This window comes from Tenrec ecaudatus, chromosome 3, assembly GCF_050624435.1.
Source record: "Tenrec ecaudatus isolate mTenEca1 chromosome 3, mTenEca1.hap1, whole genome shotgun sequence".
Classification (NCBI taxonomy): Eukaryota; Metazoa; Chordata; class Mammalia; order Afrosoricida; family Tenrecidae; genus Tenrec; species Tenrec ecaudatus.
In genome coordinates this window covers 59,294,269-59,315,687 of record NC_134532.1, presented here as the reverse complement: position 1 = coordinate 59,315,687, position 21,419 = coordinate 59,294,269, and the positions used below count along the sequence as shown (strand labels likewise).

Genomic DNA, 21,419 nt, shown 5'->3' with positions numbered 1-21,419 from the left:
AGCTGTGTGAATAGAACAAGGAAATATTGCATAATTTAAAAACCAGGAAAGATGTTTGTCAGGGTTGTATCTTCTCACCATACCTATTCAATCTGTATGCTGAGCAAATCATCAGAGAATCTGGGTTATTTGAAGAAGAATGAGGCATCAGTATTAAAGAAAGTATGTTAACAACCTGTGATATCTAGATGACACAGCTTTGCTTGTTGAAAGTGAGGAGGACTTGAAGCACTTGCTGATGATCAAGGATTACAGCCTTCAGAATAGATTACAACTCAATGTAAAGAAAAAAACATTTTCACACTTGGACCAAAAGGTAACATCATGATAAACAGAGAAAATGTTTGAAGTTGTCAAGGATTTTGTCTTGCTTGAAACCACAATCAATGTTCATGGAGGTAACCGTCAAAAGAGACCAAAATACACATTGTACTGGATAAATCTACCTGCACAAGACTTTTTAAAAAAGGTTTGAAAAACAAAAAGTTTACTTTGAAAACTAAGTTGCATCTGACCCAAGGCCATGGTATATTCAATCACCTCATATGCATGTGAAAGCATAACATGAATAAGGCAGACTGAAGAAGAATCAGTGCATGTGAATCATGATGCTGGAGCAGAATATTGAAAGTGCAAACAAATCTGTCTTGGATTTGTACAGCCAGAATGCTCATTAGCGGCAAAGATGGAGAGACTTCATTTCACGCACACTGAACATGTTAAAAGCAGCAGCCAGTCCCTGGAGAAGAACATCCTACTCGATAAAGCAGAGGGACAGTGATAAGGAGGAAGACCTTAGACAGGATGGACGGACACAGAATGCACTCAGAGAACAGCTCGGAAGACAGTGCAGGACCAGACAGTGTGTCTCTCTGTTGTACATGGGCTCATTATGAGTCACACTGACTCAAGGACATCTACAAACAACAGTATAAAGCATGTAAAACTCAGCTATAGAGACAGAGTAGACACTCCATAACTGTTAGCAACAATGATCAATTTTATATTGAGATAATTGATTCTGAAATAAATTTCTATTTGCCATGATTAAGTAATAACAAATTCTGTTCAGGCCACCCCTGGTGAAGACGAGAAATGAGGAGAGTGCTACCTATATTTTCATTGTATTTTAGTAGCAAGTGCTACTAAATAGAACCTCTTACAGAAGCAGTGCCTAACAATTAAGACTCAACTCAATAGAAAGAACCCAACCAAACCTCCACATGTTAAATCAATGAATTTCTACTCACATCAACCCTGTAGGATAGAGTTGGTTGCAGTCATATAGACACAGACTATCACATCCTTCTCTCACGAAGTGGCTGGTGGGCTTGAACTGCCGACCTTTTGGTTTGTAGGTGATTGCTTTCATCAGTGCACCAATAGGACCTCTTTAAAATAAAGATGTGTGGTCAAATATATCCACACATCCTCATTTTACAACACCTTCCCCACCTTTTTTTTTTCCTATCAGGAAACCATTCTTGCTGATGTTGACTTTCTAATTATATCATGATGCAGATTTAGTCTAAAACCTTAGCTGACAGTTTGGAAGCAATACTGGATTCTCACAATTTATAACAGGTTACTGGGCAGAGAGTTAAGATGCTGAGGACTATTAATAAGATGGTATTTCTGACAGGTTTCTCTGTTCACTTAAAAGGTGAGAATTATATGGTTAGCTTTGAACCGACTGACCCTTCAAACTGTCTATTTCTCATAAAGGACACTGACCTGAGACAGATAGGGCTCGAAGTTATATGGCAAGTCAATACTGGAATGCAATTTTGAATCCATGTCTGAAAAACAGACAGACAGAAGACACGATGATATAGAGGGGAAAGTGAAACTGCATAGCTGAAAAGAAAGAGTAAGAGAAAGTATTAGAGTCAGAGGAAGGAATCAGTGTTGGAGTTAAAATCTAAAAGACAATTAAAACAGTGGCCTGGTAGATGAGAGAAACTAGTCTACACGGAGCAAGCAGTGGAGCAGAACGCTGCACCTCCATGAGACAGGAATCCTGGTGGCATCGTTGGCTATATGTTGGGTTCCTAACTCGATACGGTCAGCAGTTTGAGCTGCTCCGCAGGAAAACAGATAAGACTAGGTATTTATTTCTCTACAAAACAACCTTATCACCTTCAAAGTCCTCTCCATTACAATACATTTGTCAAATTTGCGATTCCATTCTTGGAAACATTTTTGAAACTCATCTGTTTGGATGGCTTTCAGCACCTCCCTCACTTTTTTCTCTTCATCTCTTCTAAGTTCTCAAACCGCTATCTTTTCATGTCCCTCTTTATTTACAGAAATAAAAAGAAGTCACAAAGAGTGAGGTCAGGTGAGTAAGGTGCATGGAGCGAGAGAGGCATGCTGTTTTCTGCCAAAAACTGGCACACTGAGATGGCTGTGTAAGCAGGTGCATGTCGTGGTGGGAAAACCAGTCCCCCGTCTGCCACAAATCAGGTCTTTTTTGTCACACACTGTTACACAATCTTTTCAGAACCTCTAAGTTAGTGGTTCTCAACCTGTGGGTCGTGGCCCCTTTGGGGGTCAACTGACCCTTTCACAGGGGTCACCCAATTCATAACAGTAGCAAAATTACAGTTATGAAGTAGCAACAAAAATAATGTTATGGTTGGGGGGAACACCACAACATGAGGAGCTGTATTAAAGGGCTGCAGCATTAGGAAGGTTGAGAACCACTGCTCTAAATAGAAAGCTTGATTAACAGTCTGACCTGGTGGAACTAACTCCAACTAACATGTTGACATTTTCATCCATTTGGGAAGTTGATGAGGTTTGTCATCAATCGACATTTCACCTCTTTTGAAATGAGAAAACCACTTGTACACTTGAGTTTTTCCCATAGCGTTGTCCTTGTAAGCTGTGTTCAACGTCACACCAGTTTCTATGGCATTTTTCCCAAGCAGGAAAATACGTGTCTCTCTTAAATGAGCCATCATAAAAAATGAGGTTCTAGAAAAACTGCTTTTATGAAAACATTCACTGTGACCAGAAAGAACCTTCCCAGGTGACACCACTGCATGCACTAACCCAGAGCAGGTTGCTTGATGCTCACCCAGTGGGAAAAATGTATACCATGAAAGCTCACTCTGATCGGTGCAATTCCAGTTTTGAGGGGGTACCCCCTCTTATAAGTTCTAAGTATCTATTTCCTACTTTTAAGTCAAGATTCAATAGCCAAACTGGTATGGCATTTATTTTAAAAGACCTTTCCACTAACCAAAGGCCAAAACACAATTTTCAGTCAGTGTTGGCTTAGGACCCAAACTTTGAATGGCTCTGTGTATATTTATTCATCTCATAAGCCATAACACTCAAAAATGTTCACATTGAAAAAATTCATGTTTTCCTGCCACTTATATGTAGATTATATTTGTTTTAAATTCAGTTGTGTTTTTCAAAGCAACACTCTCTCCAGACACACACACACACACACACACACACACACAGAGAGAGAGAGAGAGAGAGAGAGAGAAGGACTCTGGAAAACAGTTTACGAATGCACTTCCCCATCATGATATGGATATTCGCTCTGACCCACCTCACTGCCATTGAGTCGGTTTTGAAATGGTAAACTTTCCTGGGAAAGGTAGCCTCCTCTTTCTTCTGCAGAACTCCTGGTGGGGTTGACAGCTAAATTCTTGGCTGTCAGTCCAAGGCTTACCCAAGAGTCCCCAAAGCAGAGCTCCTGTGCTTGTTACACTTAGTTAAAGTCAAAGGCCACTCGAACACAGATGGAGCATCATAACGGCTTTGGATCTTGGCAACTACACCTGGAAATCAAGAGCAAACCCTGGAAAGGGATCTCTGAAGCCACTAGGCTTTTGCAGCGGTGCTGTCGAAACCATCAGTCCTCAAGCCATCCTTTCTTGCAGCCACTTCACAGTGGCCCGAGTGTCATCCTCCACAAATGGTTTCTATTTATTGGCCCAGATTAGGACATCATTCACGTATTTGTTTGTGTGCTGGCTGGATTCCATAATCATTGCCGTGTGACTGTAGGACACACAGGCTTACTTAAACTGCAAATTAAAACGCCTCAACCCCACTGTGCTTCTGATAGCTGGCTTTTGTCTCAGAATGATCCCACCATCTACACAAGATCCTAAGTTACTCTTACAAAGATTAATCGCCTTTATTTGCATCTGTTAAGGCTTACGGGCATTATTTGCTCCAGCCTAAGTCTTAAATATATTATAGTACAGTGTGTGTGTGTGTGTGTGTGTGTGTGTGTGTGTGTGTGCTCCTGGTACAGTTTGTCTTCCTATCGTGGCATAAGGGCAGCGGGATGATCACACTCTGTTCTCTTTATCCCAAGGCCGGCTGTAAAAAGAATTACATTTCTAATTGAATTAGAAATGGTTTGTTTCAGCGTCTTACTGGTTAAGTTCAGTCACAGATGATTTTTACTCTATAGTTAATGCATCCAGGGTTGATTTTTAAGATGCATGGGCCCTCCAGCGAATACAACCACAATCCCGAGAGACCGCGTGTCGCTGAGAGCTCAGCCACTGTGTGGCTGGAAACTGCAGGATGGTGGTCACGTGTGTGGCATTTGCTCTGTGTCTGTTCCATTCCAGAAACCTTAGGAAATGTTTTACAGTCAAGATGGAACTTTTCCTTTCAAGAGTCATTGGTACTCATGCAAATCTATGCCAACTCTCCACAAAAGGTGTACAAGAATAACACAAGCCGAAACAGAGGAAATGCCTGATTGTGAAGGTGTTTCGTTCTTAGGCAGGTGCCCTGAGCCCCGATCGAGCTTTCAGACCAAACACTGCAATCAGATTCTAATTGAACGATGATAACATTAAGAATTTCACAACAAATACTGTGTGTCCTATGTCCTGTTAGTCTCTTAACAAAAACAACTTTCTATTTAAAGTACATGGCTCTGGGCAAATAAGGTGGTTTTGATTGCAAGGAGTGATTAATTAACATGACAGTAAAGCTTCAGGACATAAAACCACAAAGCAGCTCTCTGGCAGGCAGTCAACAGTGTCACACATATGTAAATAATCCACAGTTAACAAAAGACCATTTCCTCTTCTACACTGTATCCCTCTGACAATGATTGCGATTCTCTGAACCAAGATCTCAGCCCGGGCTAACATGTGTGGATCACAGGACAGGATGAAAGTAATTTCGGTTCCAACTGGTGTTGATAAACCTCACGATAATCGAAGCCCCTAGAAGCAGAGTGCATAATGTCCTTAAGACAAATAAGCCTGGGTCCGCATGTCAATCCGCCAGAAGCTTCAGCAAGCAGGCCACCCTTTCTGCTGAACTGACCATCTGGATGGCCATGCACCTCTATTCTCATGTTACAGGTATCAGGGCTTTATATTTGGGGGGGTTTTCCAGCCACATTTTTTTCTTTTTCTCAAGCAAACATTGTTTTTAATCGCCCATTTGGAATCAAGTTCTTTCTTTCTTTATTATTTATTCATTAACTTTATGGTGACTTCAGTGAAGGTTCACAGAGCAGGTCCTCAGCTTTCCATCAAGAACACATCATCAAACAGCCCACTCTCTTGGCCTGTTTCCACCCTTTCCTCCCCCACCTCTCTCTCATTGGATATTGTTTCCCCTCCCCCAAATAACATCTGGCTACTCTCTGTCCTGTGCTTCCACCCTCCCTCCCTCTCCCTCCTACCATTAGCAACCATCAAAGTCTGTTCCTTTCGGGAGATAGATAGATAGATAGATAGATAGATAGATAGATAGATAGATAGATAGATAGATAAAGAGGACGTCTCATACATTTGTCCTTTTGTGTCTGACTAATTTCACTCAGCATTGTGTCCTCCAGGTTTACCCATGTTGAGGTCCTTTCACAGACTCATTGCTATTCTTGAACGATGCATAGCATCCCATTGTTTCTCTGTATTAAAGTGTATCCATTTTTCAATGATGGACGTTTAGGTTGTCTTTGTCATTTCTGTTATTGTGAACAATGTAGTGAGGATGGGTGTGCATCTATTGGTTCAGGTTAGGGCTCTTTTTGTAGAGTACATAGCAAGTGCAGAGACTGTTAGGTCATATGGTATTGCTAAGCCCTGGTGGTGTGATGCTTATGTGTTGGACTGCCAACTACAAGGTCAGCAGTTGGAAAGCACCGACCACTCCGTGGGAGAAAAAAGGAAGGGGCTATCTACTCTCATAAAGAGTTACAGTCTCGGACACCCTCAGGGGCAGTTCTACCCTGTCCTGTAGGGTCACTATGAATCGAAATCAACTTGATGGAAGCGAGGGGATGGTGTTTCTATTTCTGTTTTCTAAGAATGCCCCATGCCACTTTCCACAGCGCCTGTGCCATTGATAGTTCCAGCAGCAGTGTAGGAGGGCGGCAGTCTCTCCACACCTCCAACATTTCAACCTGTGTTGCTTTCTGTTTGTTTTGTTTTTTAACTTTGCTGTCATTGCTGGGGTGAGGTGCTAGCTCACTGCTGCTTTCATTGGCATCTCTCCTATGGCCAAGCCATTTTTAAACCACACAATCTTTCCAGTCATATTAGACAGTCTCTGTTTCTCCCCTTAAGGCTTGGCATACCTGACACTTCACAAGAAATTTTTAATTAAAATCTACTAAAAGCAAATGATTTTATTCTTTCATTAGAATTTCCTTAATGTAATGCATTTTATAAAGTTCACTTCTAATGAACTTCTAAGATTGATGGGAACGTGAGTACTTGTGTCTCAAAACTGATGGTATTTACATACAGATTTCAGAGATCATGCAATACTGCTCAAAACACACACAAAGCTCATACATACCACACCCACAGTACACACCAAGTCACACATACTACATATGACACACACACTAAACACTTAGATACCATTTCAAACACCAAACACACACACATTTGACTACTAGAAAAGATTTGCTTTGGTTTTTTTTCAGCCTTCAGGAAGCACATTGCTTTCTTTCTGAGACACCTCTGTGTGGATTCAAACGTCTGTCTTTAGGTTAGTAATTAAACACTTAACTCGAGCACTTGATTGTTTGTGTTAGGGACCGAGAGACAGATAGGGCTGGAGATTTCTGCTCCACCAGAAGGCCTGGAGACTTATCCAACACTGCCTCCCATGATAACGAGTTGTATAAACCATCAGACTGCAGTGCTTAGGCCAATCAGGATGCAAGGGTAAATGGTAAACGCCAATGGGAAATCAGGTTATGGACTGGGGCAAGCCAATAAGGTCTCGCCACCCAGCCCCTGTAAAATCTGTTGTGATATACTCGAGGAGACCTTCCTCATTGGAGCATACTTTGCTTACGTGTATATTAGAATATAAGCCGACCCGAGTATAAGTCAAGGTACCTAATTATTACCTGGGAAACCAGAAAAACTGATTGACTGGAGTATAAGCCTAGGGTGGGAAATGCAGGATGTGAATTAACACAGAGACCAGAGGGGAGAGACGAGTGCAGCCACAGACACATCCTTACCAGTAAAGCTGCTGGTGTAAGTGAATCACTACGGACGATTCTGCGAATTGGAGCCGGCTACGTCATAGGACGGCTCTGATTGGTTAGATGTGAGTAAGCAAACATTCAAAACTCTGCAGTGTCAGCGGGGCTTTGAATGAACAGTGGAGGAACGGCAATCACCCACGAGATGTTACACCTCGCTGGAGTACCACTGATCCGTGTATAAGCCGAACCTCAGTGTTTTAGCACATTTTTTGTGCTGAAAAACTCGGCTTATACACGAGTATATACGGTAAATCTTTGCTTGGCCCACTGTCCTCCTGCTTTGCCTTGCTATCTGACACATGTGGCTCCCTTTGCTGAGGTGCCAAACTGCTCAGGGAAAACTTACTAGGTTTTCTAATGAAGAAGAGCCTAGAGACATAACAATCTGCCTAAGTTTGCATTGTCTAAGGGTTTCCACTGCTGGATGGATGCTCCGGATGAGTGGTTCTCAAGCTTCCTAATGCCGGGACCCATTCATACAGTTCCTCATGTCATGGTGACCCCCCAACCAGAAAATCATTTCCATTGCTACTTCATAACTGTCATTTTGCAACTATTATGAATCGTAATGTAAACATCTGATAGACAGGATGTATTTTCATTGTTATAAATTTAACATAATTAAAGCATAGTGATTAATCACAAAACAATATGTAATTATATATTGAGAAATATTTATTTCTAATTACAAAGAATTGAAATTTTGTCTTGAAGCATGGTGTAGCATGGTAACAGGCTTCACGCCAGGTACACTCTGATGTGGGCAGACCTGCCTGAAGATGCTAGATGAGCAGTGTCTAGGTTCCTAAGACCATCAGAAATATGTTTTCCGATGATCTTAGGTGTCCCCTGTGAATGGGTGGTTCATCCCCAAAGGGGTCGCGACCCACAGGTTGAGAACCCCTGCTCCAGATGTTCTAAAATTCCTCAGTATACTTTCTGCATGGAAATCTCTACCTCAGAGCCTGCTTCCAGAGAACCCAAACCTGGGCAGTTGCTGCAAGAAGAGATCTGAAAACCTGGGCTTTCAAACAGGAGCCTACTCCCTCCAGCCTGCTGGTGGGTGGGATAGGGATAGAGTAGTTCGATGTGGCCATGCAAATGTTACAGCTTCCTCTGGTGAACTGAGACAGGAAGTACACTATTTCAAACACTAGAAAAGTTTTAAGAAAGAAGCAATTCTAAAGACAATGGCAGAAGATGGGTCTTTGTGCGTGCAATCAATGCATTTTTAAAAGACAATGAAATGCTCAGAGCAATCCATCAATCATTAATGAAAAGCGCAAACATCAAAAGATTTCCTTATTAGCATATTTCTATGTAGCTAGCCAGCAACAGCAAAAAGACAGTCAAGCAGGGACTTAAGGATAAAAGGAGCAGAGCCCTAGAGAAGGCTGTGAAAGGCTCCCTGCTAAACTTAACTCTATCTTTTGCTTGAAGATATTTCAGATCCCTCTGCCATTCAAAACACTGTGCAGACTGGATGTAAAACTTAAGTTACCAAATAAATAAATCGTCTGAGCCTGCTTGGACACCAGAAAGATGGTACCCTGAAGTAGTGGGAGGATCTAGAGAGCGTGTTATCAGCAAGGAGCGCTGGACACTATCAAAAGGACTGAATCCCGAAGGTGCTAGACCACAGTGCAGGGTGGCGAAGCACAAGGTTGGGCAGGGAGAAAGGCATTTGCATAGCAAACATTCTTCATGATATAGTTTGTTGGGCCAGGTCGACAAGAGAAACAAATCCAGAGACACATATGGACAAGAGAGAGTTTATAACCAGAATTATATATCAATAAAACATTCCAGGCGAGTCCAACTCAAGTCCATACGTCCTGTACTAGTCCAAAAGTATGGAACTAGTCCAGAAGTCTCTCTTCAGATTCACGCAGCCACATGCAATGATGCAAAAAGCAGGAAGATCACCAGCCAGTGGGTGCAGAGTCTTGTGGATCCAATTGTAGTAGAAGCATAACAAGGTTCTGGCAGGTCTCGGCCTGGTGGCTTGCCAACAGGAAAGTGCAGACAGGGAGAGAGAGAGAGGAAGTTCCCAGGATCTTCCTTATGAGAAGGCCCTGCCCACCGGGAGGTACTATCAGGCTGTAAACTGATTGACAGGCTACACTCCACCCACATGTTCCTACAGGAAACATGGTGGCTCCCCAAAACCCTAACTGTCACATACAGGATTTAATACCATGAAACCAAACTGTCACACACAGGATTTAATACCATAGCGAGGATCTAAAGAGAGTATGGGAACTTGGTGCTAGCTGGCAGGCCCTTTGCAGCTTGGTTTCTGCTACACTGACATAGTGGTCCACCCTATCCCTCAGCCCAGTCCTTCACTCATTATAGGTGATGTTCTCAAGAGCACTGCCCAATAACCTTCCCCCAAGCACATCTCCATCTTAAGATATTCTGCCCCTTACTAGCTAAGGAACCTGGGGGAAAAGGTAATTATCATTCATTCTCTCTACACATAAATTTCATTATCTACAAAGTGCAGATAATAATGGGACTTGCCCCATAGGGCGTGGTGAAGACTACGCAATTTATTCTCATCTTTTATAATCGTGCCTGACAGATAGCAAATATGAAATCAATGTTTACTCTGAGCTACTACTCTGAGTCTATTTTTTCTACAGAGAATAGACATTCCTTGAGGAATGAGCTATTTGTTATATTAATTTTTTCACTTTTCTAAAAATAGGAATTAAAACAATGAAGCTAAAAGCACTAAGTTATAGGTCATGCTATTTCTGACACTCCAATGATAATAAAATTCACATATTATTGCTTCTTTAATTACTATCACATTATCATCATTTCCACTGTCATCACCAGTGTGATGAAGCACATTGTTTTATATTTCTTATAAAAAAAGAATTGTACTTGATGTATTCTGTAGAGCAATATACTTTTTTTTTAAACATTAGGGGCTCATACAACTCTTATCTCAATTCACACATATACATACATCAATTGTATAAAGCACACCCGCACATTCCCTGCCCCAATCATTCTCAAAGCATTTGCTCTCCACTTAAGCCCTTTGCATCAGGTCCTCTTTTTTTTCCCCCCTCCCTCCCCGCTCCCCTCTCCCTCATGAGCCCTTGATAATTTATAGTTTGTTATTTTGTCATATCTTGCCCTATCCGGATTCCCTATCCCCCCTTCCCTGCCGTCCCTCTCCCAGGGAGGAGGTCACATGTGGATCCATGCAATCAGTTCCCCCTTTCCAACCCACCCACCCTCCACTCTCCCAGTGCAATATACTTTCTTTAAACTTAACCTAAAACATCAAAGTGGGAGAAACATATCATTAAACACAAGTCTTGGGTGTTGTAGAGCAGCCAATCATCAGAGCTGGCTTAGTAAAAAACATTGCTACAAAACCATAGAGCCCAGTGTGAAGCAACTGTTTCTTGATATGCTCTCCAGCTGGATCCACACACCTCTGGAGATGGTGTGTCCACTTATCTAAACTTTCCTCCAGAGAATTCTGCATTCTTCCATTTACACCACATCAAAAGAGCAGGTTGGATGCCTTTGTAAAATATTTTTGAGTTCTGGGAACAAAAAGAATGAAAAGAGGCCCAAAGAGACAAGATTAAGGTTTCAGGGAAGACATGGCTAGATTTACCAATAAAATTGGGAGTGCTTCCTACCTTCAAAGATGAACAAGTCTCTTAGGGTGGAGAGCAGGGGTGGAGTCCTTGATACAGTTTTGCTGGTCTTTTATTCGCCAATGTAGTTTTCCATTTTTAAAAAACCTTTTCCCAGGGTGCCCCTTTGATTGTTTGCTGTCCTTAAGGAACTCTACCAAGTTTACCCCTTCAAGGTCTCAAAATACACTCACTGTAACCTTCTGAGCTGACCTTTCTGACTTCCCCTAAAAGCAACCATTTTGATTGGATTGTTATAGTTTGAAGGTACCGAATGAGACTCCCTCCTGCTACGTAGTCGATTCTGATTCATAATGACCCTACAGCACAAGCTAGAACTGCTTAGGAGACTACAAATCTTTAAGAGAGCAGAAAGCCTCCTCTTTCTCCCACACAGTGGCTGGTGGGTTCAAAATGAGGACCAACGTTTATCCCATACCACCACCGGGGCCCCTTCCAAAGGGACAACGATAAGTGTGCTTGTCTCCAACTATCCATTGATCAAACAGACATGCTTCCACATGCTTTTGCTTGGGGAAACAATGCCTATAGGAACTGGAACCCAAGTAGCAACTCAGCCTCCTATATACCAGCAAGTAAGGCTGGGGTGCGGTGGTTACGCGTTGAGCTGCAAACTGTATCAGTGCCTCTGCTCTGCTGGACAAAGATGAGGCTTTCTACTCCCATAAAGGGTTATAGTCTTAGAAACACGCAGTCGGTTCTACCCTGCCCTACCCTGACTCCTGCTAGGAGTCAGAATCAACTCAATGGCAGTGAGTTTGAGTTTTGAAGTCTTTTTTTTTTTTTTTTAGGTAAAATAGCTATTTATTCAGCCTCTTGTCATGCATGCCAAAATGTCTTGTGCATATACCATTATAGTTGCCACGACCTCTAGAACAGGCACAAATGTACATCAGATTATATTTCATGTTGCCTAATTATATAAAAATGCAAAGTGAAAATGACTTATCAACTCCTTTTAACATTACTAGTAAACAATTCAGCAAGATATGAGGCACAAACTTTTAGTAAAATATGACACAAGAGGAGCAGTAATGTAGCTGTTTAACTTGTCATCATGTTATTAATATACAAAGACAACAAACTTTTAAAACATTGTATTTACTAAGATTCTGGGACTAGCTTTATGTAACAAGATGTAGCACACCAGGTTTGCCACTCAACTTGGATACAGTAAAAATCTCAGCTTCAATATGAAGCTGTTAAAAAAAGACAACAGGAAAAAAAAATCAAAACCTGGTTTTTACATGCTTAATTTCTCAGCAAGTATGCCATTAAACACAGAAATAAATGTTCAGGTAGCAGGAGTAAGGAGTTACAAAAGCTGAACATTGCAGCCTAAACAAAATCCATATAAAAATAAAGTAACTGTCACTGTTTTCATAACTGGTGAAAATTGAACAGTATAAAACATGCATTTCAGAATCTTTAAACTATGAAGTTCAAAAAGTACCAGTGTTTATTTGAAATGATTATTATCCCAAGCCAAAGTGTAGTCAAAATTAATTCAAATGACATTAACACATTCTAATGCTAAAAAATATTCAGTCTTATTAAAGTGGAGGTAAATTCCAGAGCTTTGGGGCTCTCTCATGCTGCAAAGGGCTCTTTCTCTGGCTCCCTCAAAGTAGCACAGACAACTCCAAGGAGGTCACCAAGATCAGTAAAGAGCAAGGCTGATTGGAGCCAGCTCTGCCCTCCCCAGGAAGCATGGCTGAGGCATCCGCAAAAATAGGATGCGTGAGGATCAAAGGCACGCTGTTCCACTCGCTAGAGATAGCAAACCACCCTCTCCCTCCCGAAAAGCTCCTTCCCCAGGTAAATAAAAGTAAATAGGGGGGGGGGGAGAAATAAAATACATCTATCTACAGAGTAAGGATTTTGAAATTTCAATGTAATCCTCACTGTAAAACGCTAATATCTAGAGTCAGCTGGATATTTCTGAACACGTCTTAGAGATGTATCCAGGTTCAAATTCCGTTGCCTTAAATAACATATTTCTAGTAAAAAATACTCACTTTATCCCCCAAACTCCTTAACCACTAGTATCACTGCAGAGTACTACCTCCCAGCGCTGGTGAGGACGGGAAGAGGAAACAGAAGATGTTCAAGTAGCAGGCAACAATTAGGGCCCTTTCACACAGCAGCGTCTGAGTGGCTATTACAATTCCAGGAATAATTTTAAAAACAAGAAAACGCATGCATTTTGTGAGCAGGTCATGTTTCTCACAGGTGAAATGTCCTTCGGCATTGCACTTCTTTGGAAGGGAGCCGGTTTTTGTGACGTGCATCACGGCGAGTCAGGACTCGAGCTAGCCGCCTTCTTTTTCTTACTGTGTTTCTTATGCTTCTTTTTCTTCTTCGTTTTTTCTTGCTGTTACTTTTTCTCGTTCTTCAACGATTTTCTTCTTTTTTGCTCGTCCCTCCTCAACATAATCTGATTCTGACAAGGATTCTGATGATAACGGCTTATCCTCAGGACACAGTTTTCTTTTCTTGCCAAATCCTTTCGCATCCTTTTCTTTCTCAGTTGCATCCTTTGACGTCTTTTTCTTTTTAAAGCTGTCCTTACTGTCTGAATCAGTTTCTGATACGGAGCTTTCCGAAGATTTATGTGCACGGTTCTTTTTCTTTCTCCTTTTCCCTTGTTTTTTATCCTCAACTTCAGACTCTGAAGAACTGCTGGAAGAATCAGAGCTTGATGAAGAAGAAGATGAACACCTACCAGATTTCTTCTTTTCTTTTTTCTTTCTCTGTCTTTTTTTGGATGAGCTCTCATTTCCACTCAATAGCTTCTCCCTGTGTTTTTCTAGTTCTTTCTTCCAGTTCTCATTCATTTTTTCTTCAAATTTAGCCAATCCTTGGAGCCCTTCTTTTTCTTTTCTAGCTGTTCTTTCGCTTCTTCCAATGTAGGCCTTGGTCGATTCAGATAATCTTGTATCGTTGGTCCTGATGATTGGACTGGGCCCCTTGATCTGGCCATTGCTATTGGGTTCATATAGGCCACCCGATTGTCTCTCTTCCCCATGGTGCCGAAGGTCTGGAGGCGTGCGGGCTCAAGTGGTGATGGACACCCGGCCCGAGAGGCCGCCCCAGCGGACCCGCCGCAGTTCTTTCCGAGTTTTGAAGTCTTTAAAATCATTTTTGAGCAATATGAAGGCAAGGGTAGATTCATTTCATTGATAGATGTACTGTTGAAATCATAAAGGAATAAATCAGCCATACATTTTTGTATTCGATGTAATCATATCTCTTAGTTTCTCTCAGAATGAAGACATATCATTTATAGCCCAAGTGCAATCTCATTATTCTTTAAAATAATATGAGCAAACACTGGTAAGTTAGTATAAGCAATTAACTGTAGCAAAGGACTTGCGATTCTACTTGTCCTGATATAGTAAATACTTCCCACATTGTTTCAAACAGAAATCTCCCCCAGTCTACTAAGGACCAGTCTTAAGTATAATGTAGAGTTCAATTTGTGAGTGTCCATTATAATATATAACTACCATTTTTAATCCGTATTTAGTGGTTACATGGTGGGCTGTTAACCACAAGGACAGCGGTTTGAAACCACCAGCTGCTCTGTGGGGAAAGAGGAGACTTTCTATTCCCCTAAACAGTTACAGTCTCGGAAGCCGACAGGGGCAGTTTTACCATCCTACAGGGTCACAAGGAGTCAGTCACCTTGACGGCAGTGAGATTGAATGTCTGCCATATTGGAGTCCCGGTGGCACAGTCAAAGAGCCGGGGGGGTGGGGGGCGGTTGTATAGGGGTTACATGCTGGGCTGAAATCTGCATGGTCAGCAGTAGAAAACTACCAGCAGCTGCTCGGGAGAAAGACTGGGTTTTCTATTCCTGTAGACAGTTACGGTCCTGGAAACCCACCAGGGGAGTGCCTGTGAGTCAACACTGACTCGATGGCAATGAGTTTTGAGAGAGTTTGAGTGGCATCGTGGTCATGAGTTGTTCTGCTAGCGCTCCACGGAAGAAAGGTGACACTTTCAAGCCCTAACCTAAGAGCAATGAGTTCTTATGACATGGCCCTGCTCAATGCGCACCCTCATGAAGAGATCAGTGAAGATGTGGGTGTTCTAGCAAAGTGTGCTGAAGAAACCACATGGTGCCCAGCTATTTTGAAAAAAAATTGCATCTGGAGTTTGTCCTCAAAAAAAGCAACTACCTGGTCTTGGCAAAAGGGATTCCATTTTAAATCCGGTGCCTTCAGCTTGGCTCTTAGAATTCACCTCTCATCCACCTCCCTCTCACTGACCTCCCCCTTCCCCTGCTCAACCCCAAACACCTGGAACCGGCTGCTCGTCCTGGAATCAGAATGTTTTCTGAAGATAAGCACAATCCACTCTACCCATCCTGGGTATATAGATAAAATTAATGAACTCCTCCCTGCTGAAGCCCCGGTGTGCACAGATCCTCCCCAGCTTGGACCCTTCCCAGCTGTGCCTACCAGCAGGGGTATACAAACGCAGCCTAAATTCCCAAAGGCGCAGTTTCAATAGCTCAATTCCCTGAGTTGCTGAATCGGCCCGCAAGCTTCTCAATAAAGCCTACTTCTAAACTTTGCCGATTGGATCTTTGGTTCTGTTTCGCGCCCCAGAATTCCTTACAGCAACCGCCTGAGTTGCCAACTGGGTCCACGTGGAAGAAGCACAGCCGCCTGTGTGAGCCAAGGATTAGGAATGATAACATGCTGATAAAAGCCTTTGCAAAAGCTCTCAATGGCAGTGGGAGCCCCAACCCCATTCCCAGGGTCATCACATGGATTAAGCCTCCAGTACATCCCCTCTGACTGGGGACGTGAATAACTTTGCTGTCACGCAGAGCGCAGCGGGGTTTCGTCTTGTTTTCTGTCTATGAAATCTAGGATAAGAACCACAGCGATAGTGACTGCGTTCATGGCTTCTTGAGGGGGGCAGGGGAGAAGCTGGGGAGCTAAGGACAATGAGTGCAAAAAGGACGTCAATGTGCTGAAATTGTGGAGATGATTGTATAGCTCTCTTTCATATGATTGAATTGTATGCTATTTTAAATCTCTGACAATGAAATTCTTTTTTTATACAAAAACATGTTCAAAAACCAAAACACTGCATTGGGCAAATCTGCTGCAGGAGACCTCTTGGAAACGTTAAAAAGCAAAGGTGTCACATTAAATAGTAAAGTGTGTCTGAGCCCAGTCACAGCAGTTTCAATTGCCTCATTTGCATGGAAATACGGTACTCTAAATAAGGAAAACCAAAGAATTGATGCCATTGAATTGCACTTTTGGTAAAAATGATTAAATGTATCCGGTACTGCTGGTGGTTGTGTTTAAGTGCCATCTAGTCAGTTCTGACTCATAGCAACTCGAGACACCACCCAGTACTCACGGTTGTTCCCATGTTTGAGCTTATTATTGCAGCCAGTATGTCAATGCTAACATGTCCAAAGTACATGAGATGACGTCTCACTATCATTGCCACTAATTCTGGTCATACTTCTTCCAAGACAGATTTGATTGTTCTTTTGGCAATCCATTGTACTTTCCATATTTTTTTGCCAACACAGTAATTTTTCTTTGCTCTGCCTTATACATGATCCAGTTTTCATATGCATATGAGACAATAGAAAATGCCATGGTTGAAGGTAGGTAAGTCCTCCAAGTGACCTGCTTGCTTTTCCACACTTTAAAGAGGTTTATGCATCAGAGTTGCCCAATGCAATATGTCGTTGATCTCTTCGCTGCTGCTTCCATGAGCATTGATTGTGGATCCAAGCAAGATGGAACCCTTGACAACTTGAATATTTTTCTCTATTTGTCATGATGTTACATACTGGTTCAGCTGTGAAGATTTCTGTTTTCTTTTCATTGAGTTGTACAAAGTCATGATGAGCTTGGACCAACTTGACAACAATTAACAAAATATGCCAGAAGCTCTAAAAATATTATCTTCAATTATCAAAATAATTCTTCAAAGGATATATTATTACCCAATTTTCTAGATGAATAAAATGGGGTTCAGGCACACAACTTATAAGATGCAGAGCCAGTTAGACCCGAGTCTGTCTGTGTTTTCACTCTATGGTACTCACTGAATGCATACTATTAATAATCAAGTCAAAATCTGCTTAAATTAATTTGGAAAAGGCTTTTGCATTACTGACATCACTTCAAAATCAAAGCAAATGTGCTTATTGCTACTATTTTTCTTTAAATGATTATATTGCTTTGTTTTTCAAGTTAGAGTATATCCTAAAATATTCCAAATTCTCTAACTGGCTCCCCAGTTTTTCTGGATAACAATGAGGAATGAATATGCCTTTAAGAAGCAGGTTAAAGACTAAACCATATTTAAGACACAAAATCAACACAAACACTCATATATTTATGAAAATACGGAAAAACACATATCTTTATTTTCTGAAATTAAAAAGTGGCACTGACCAAAACCACCTATCTTACACAAAATGAGAAAGTCTGAGGGGGAACTGCTTACAAGAATCTACGTATAGCCTCCTCCCTGAAGGATGGACAGCAGAGAAGAAGGCAGGGGAGACGTAAGACTGTAATATATGACAAAATAATAATAATTTATGAATGATGAAGGGTTCATGAGGTAGAGGGGAGTGGGGAGGGAAGGGGAAAATGAGCAGCAGATAGTAAGGGCTCAAGTAGAAGGCAAATGTTTTGAGAATGATGATGGCAACAAATGTACATATGTGCTTGACACAATGGATGTATGTATGGATTGTGATAAGAATTGTACGAGCCCCCAATAAAATGATTAAAATAAATAAAATAAAATGTCACATGAAAAAAAAAAAAAGAAAGTCGGCTTGCTATTAAACTGAGGCATAAAAGCGGCACCAGTTGTCTTATTGTCATTTTCAAAGGTCTCTTACCACTAGGTCTTAACCATCAGAATCTCCTGAAGTTAATAGAAATTAAAATGAACAAAACCCTGCAGTACTGTTTCTAACATGGTCCAGTGGGATCCTGCCAGTACCCATCGTCCTGCAGAGAGCAACAAGAACTCTGAATCACATACAACTGAGAGCCCCTGAAAACTCCTGAGAATAGTTAGCAGTAGGCAGATTCCTGAAGGAGGGAAAAATTGGAGGAAGAGGCCAGGATGGAATGGGTTTCTGTGACTGAGAGATTTGGAGCCGTTTTAGTCTGCAGTCTCGGAACATACAGCAGATCTGAAACTCTAGTAAGAATCACTCAGCTTCTCTGGCTTGAAGACTCTGAAGAGAAACCTGGCAACCGTGACCATCATCAAGTGAGGGGGAAATCCGAGAAAAGAGAGCGCTCCCTTGACCAGCTCCAGATTCTTTCCTTCGCTGCGCATGCCTGGGCAGACGGTAAACAGTGCAGCTAAGCCAAAACAGAACTGAAATAAGATTTGCATTGGCTCCCAAAAATAAAAGTTTAGGATTAGAGTCCACTCAAGTTATTAACTGCCAAAACAAAAACATCAAAACTCTCAGAAGAATAGAGCAGAATCCAGAATCTCCAGGACACCACATTCACTATAGCAAGGATTATTATATGTTGTTGTGGATCAGAGCCATCAAATCAGTCCAGACTCATGGCATCCCTATGAACAACAGTACGCGACACCACCCAGAAAGAAGTTCAGTTTATTCCTCACAATTGTTGTTCTGTTGGAACCCGTTGTTGCAGCCGCTGTGTCCATCCATCTCTTTAAGGATCCTTCCTCCTTTCCTCCGCTGCTCTATCTTACCCAGCAGGGTGACCTTTTCCAGGGACTGGCTTTCCTATGCAACCAGGCAAAGGGATTCGTTTTTTTTGTTTTGTTTTGAGTTTAAATGCATTTTATTTTAGACAACCTACACGACATTTTTTTTCCTTAAAAAAAAAAAAAAGCCTCCGCTCCAAATAAATCAAGGTCAAAAGTAAATGAGGAGCTCACGATGATAGCAGTTCCGTTTGTCTAAGTCCTGGTGTCGTGTGGATGAGCAGCAGCCAGTAGGGATGAGGCATCGGTCGTGAGTTGCCCACGGTGTTGACATTTCTCCATCTCTAAGCCATCCTTAAAGAAGATCATATGGGGTGACACCATCTTCACGGCAGTCCAGCAGAGCAACCATGCCATCTGGATTCATGTTCTCACCAATAAAGAACTGGTCGTTTTTGAAATTTGCAAGGATGTTCTTGATTTGTTCTGCAGCACCTGTCATAAAAGGCTTTACTCTTTCTGGTTTCTGTTCTTCAAGTTTGCCTTTGATTGATTTCATGTAGTCTTTGATGTACTTCTTGTAGGCTTCTTTTGTGAAGCTGGTTTCCTGCAAGTGATGGTTCATGACAATATCAACACCAGTGGCCACGGTGCTTTCTGCTGCATCACCATCGGGGCCTGCAGCTGAGGCGTTACCCCCAATGAGGGAGTCATCGATGGCACCTTTGGTCCTACTAACCATCTTCCCCTCCACTTCCAGATACAGCCCGACTGCGATCTCCCGGATCTTGTAGATGTCGGAGAACATCTCATCATGGCTGATGAGGTCAGGGTAGATGATCATGATGGCGGCTGAAGGGAGACAGCAGCGGCGCTAGCTTAGCAGGAGCCCGGAGCTCAGAGCGCGGTGCGGCCAGAGCAGCGCTGGGAGGAGGGGGGAGCAGGCGGAAAGGGGGGGATTCGTTTTTAAAAATAAAAAAGAAGCAAGGGTCAACCCCACGGTGAAACAGATATTAAAAGACTTTCAAGAAGCTATTATAGTTACGTGAAGTATATAACAAAAACGATAAAGATGTAAAGTCTCTCTCTCCGGGCTAGATTTAAACCTCGGTCCTTGGCTCCGCAGGAGAAAGAATTCACGCTGAAGCCTGGCTCATGATCCAAGAGAATTTAATGAGAGTTAAAAGAAGTTTCAGGTTTTACGTGGCACCCATAGGATTACTTTTGACCACGTGGCCTGGCAGAGACTGCTCAGGGGTCACTCAAAGATCTCTTTCCCAAGTTTTCCTCCCACAAAGACGACCAGACAAGACCCGACCAGACAAGACCCCACTCCCTCTCGGTTCCTGCCTTTTCAAGGATTCCCTGGGGAGGCGTGGTGAACGACCCCAGGTCGATCCCATTGGCTGAATTGCAATCACCTGGCCCAGGTGGGCTGATCCAGGTTAACGCCCATCTGTGCCCACAGGCGGGAAAATCCAGCTTTGTCTTATGCTGGCTCTCCTGGGCATGCGTCAGTGGACACCCCAATCCCTAGGCTAGCTACCTAACAAAGACATCAGGAGAGTAAACTAGACTATAAAATGGGGGGAAATGGCAATGCTAAGAACAAAATTGTAATACCTTAAGAAAAAGCCTTGCTTGTTAGGTTTACTAGTGTAATGGAGATGATTGGGAAAGAAGCCATCATCTTAGTGATGGAGCAAGATATGAAGAACAGAAAGAGAAAATGAAGTTGGCAAAAAAATGAACGGAGACTCATGACTTTACATCAAAACTTCTAACACACATGTATTTGGTGTCTTAGATGACTGGGGAAAGAAAATTGAAAGTAAAGTATGTAATCCTCTAGGAAAGACCCCATTTTTTAAATGAAATAAGTTTAACTTCCTCAGTTTTTTAAAAAGTTATTTTCACAAATTACACATCAAAATGGGAACTGTTTTCATATATGTTAAAATATAGTTTGAGAAATGACAGTAATATAAACTTATGGTATTTTGAACTTAGATTAGAATAAAATTAAACTCTTCTGTATTAAGGGTAAAGTGAATATTATTCCTCTGTGTGTGTGTATGTGTGTATAAATTATCTTTCTATTTAAATGTATTAAAATTCTAAACACAAGGTAAATATATTGAATCTCATTTCTAGTATTCAAGATATGCTATAATGTACATGTTGATCTGTATTTTCAATAATGCAAGTAAATTACTAGAGTACAGTCAAACATTAATTTATAAATTGCCCTTCCCGTCACCTCTCTTCCTTATGCTGGTCGCTGATAAAGGCAATGGGAAGGCATAGGTACGACAATTTGATTCTACACAAGAAAAATGCCATCGAAAGGTGTGTGTAAGAGGAGCTCAGGAAGCAAAGCCTGTGCCAGCACTGAAATAGTGTGCTGTTGCTGATGCATAATGAAACAGACAGCCTTTGTAATACATAGTTTTAACAATTTAGTTTTAAATATAATCTATACTTCAAAGGAGAATAAACAGAGCATAAATTTAATGTTTCTT

General features: G+C 41.8%; 2 protein-coding genes and 1 pseudogene across 2 annotated transcripts in view; all 3 read right to left on the bottom strand.

The window, feature by feature from the left end:
* DCHS2 (dachsous cadherin-related 2) overlaps positions 1 to 21,419 on the bottom strand; it is a 341,195-nt gene that overhangs the window by 297,521 nt on the left and 22,255 nt on the right. The gene's annotated exons all lie outside the window — the stretch shown is intronic.
* LOC142443407 (protein FAM133B pseudogene) lies at positions 13,232 to 14,310 on the bottom strand (annotated as a pseudogene).
* Positions 19,238 to 19,741, bottom strand: LOC142443406 (translationally-controlled tumor protein-like). The gene has a single exon (XM_075544791.1). It carries the CDS (start codon positions 19,739 to 19,741, stop codon positions 19,253 to 19,255), a length of 489 nt encoding a protein of 162 aa, XP_075400906.1. The 3' UTR covers positions 19,238 to 19,252.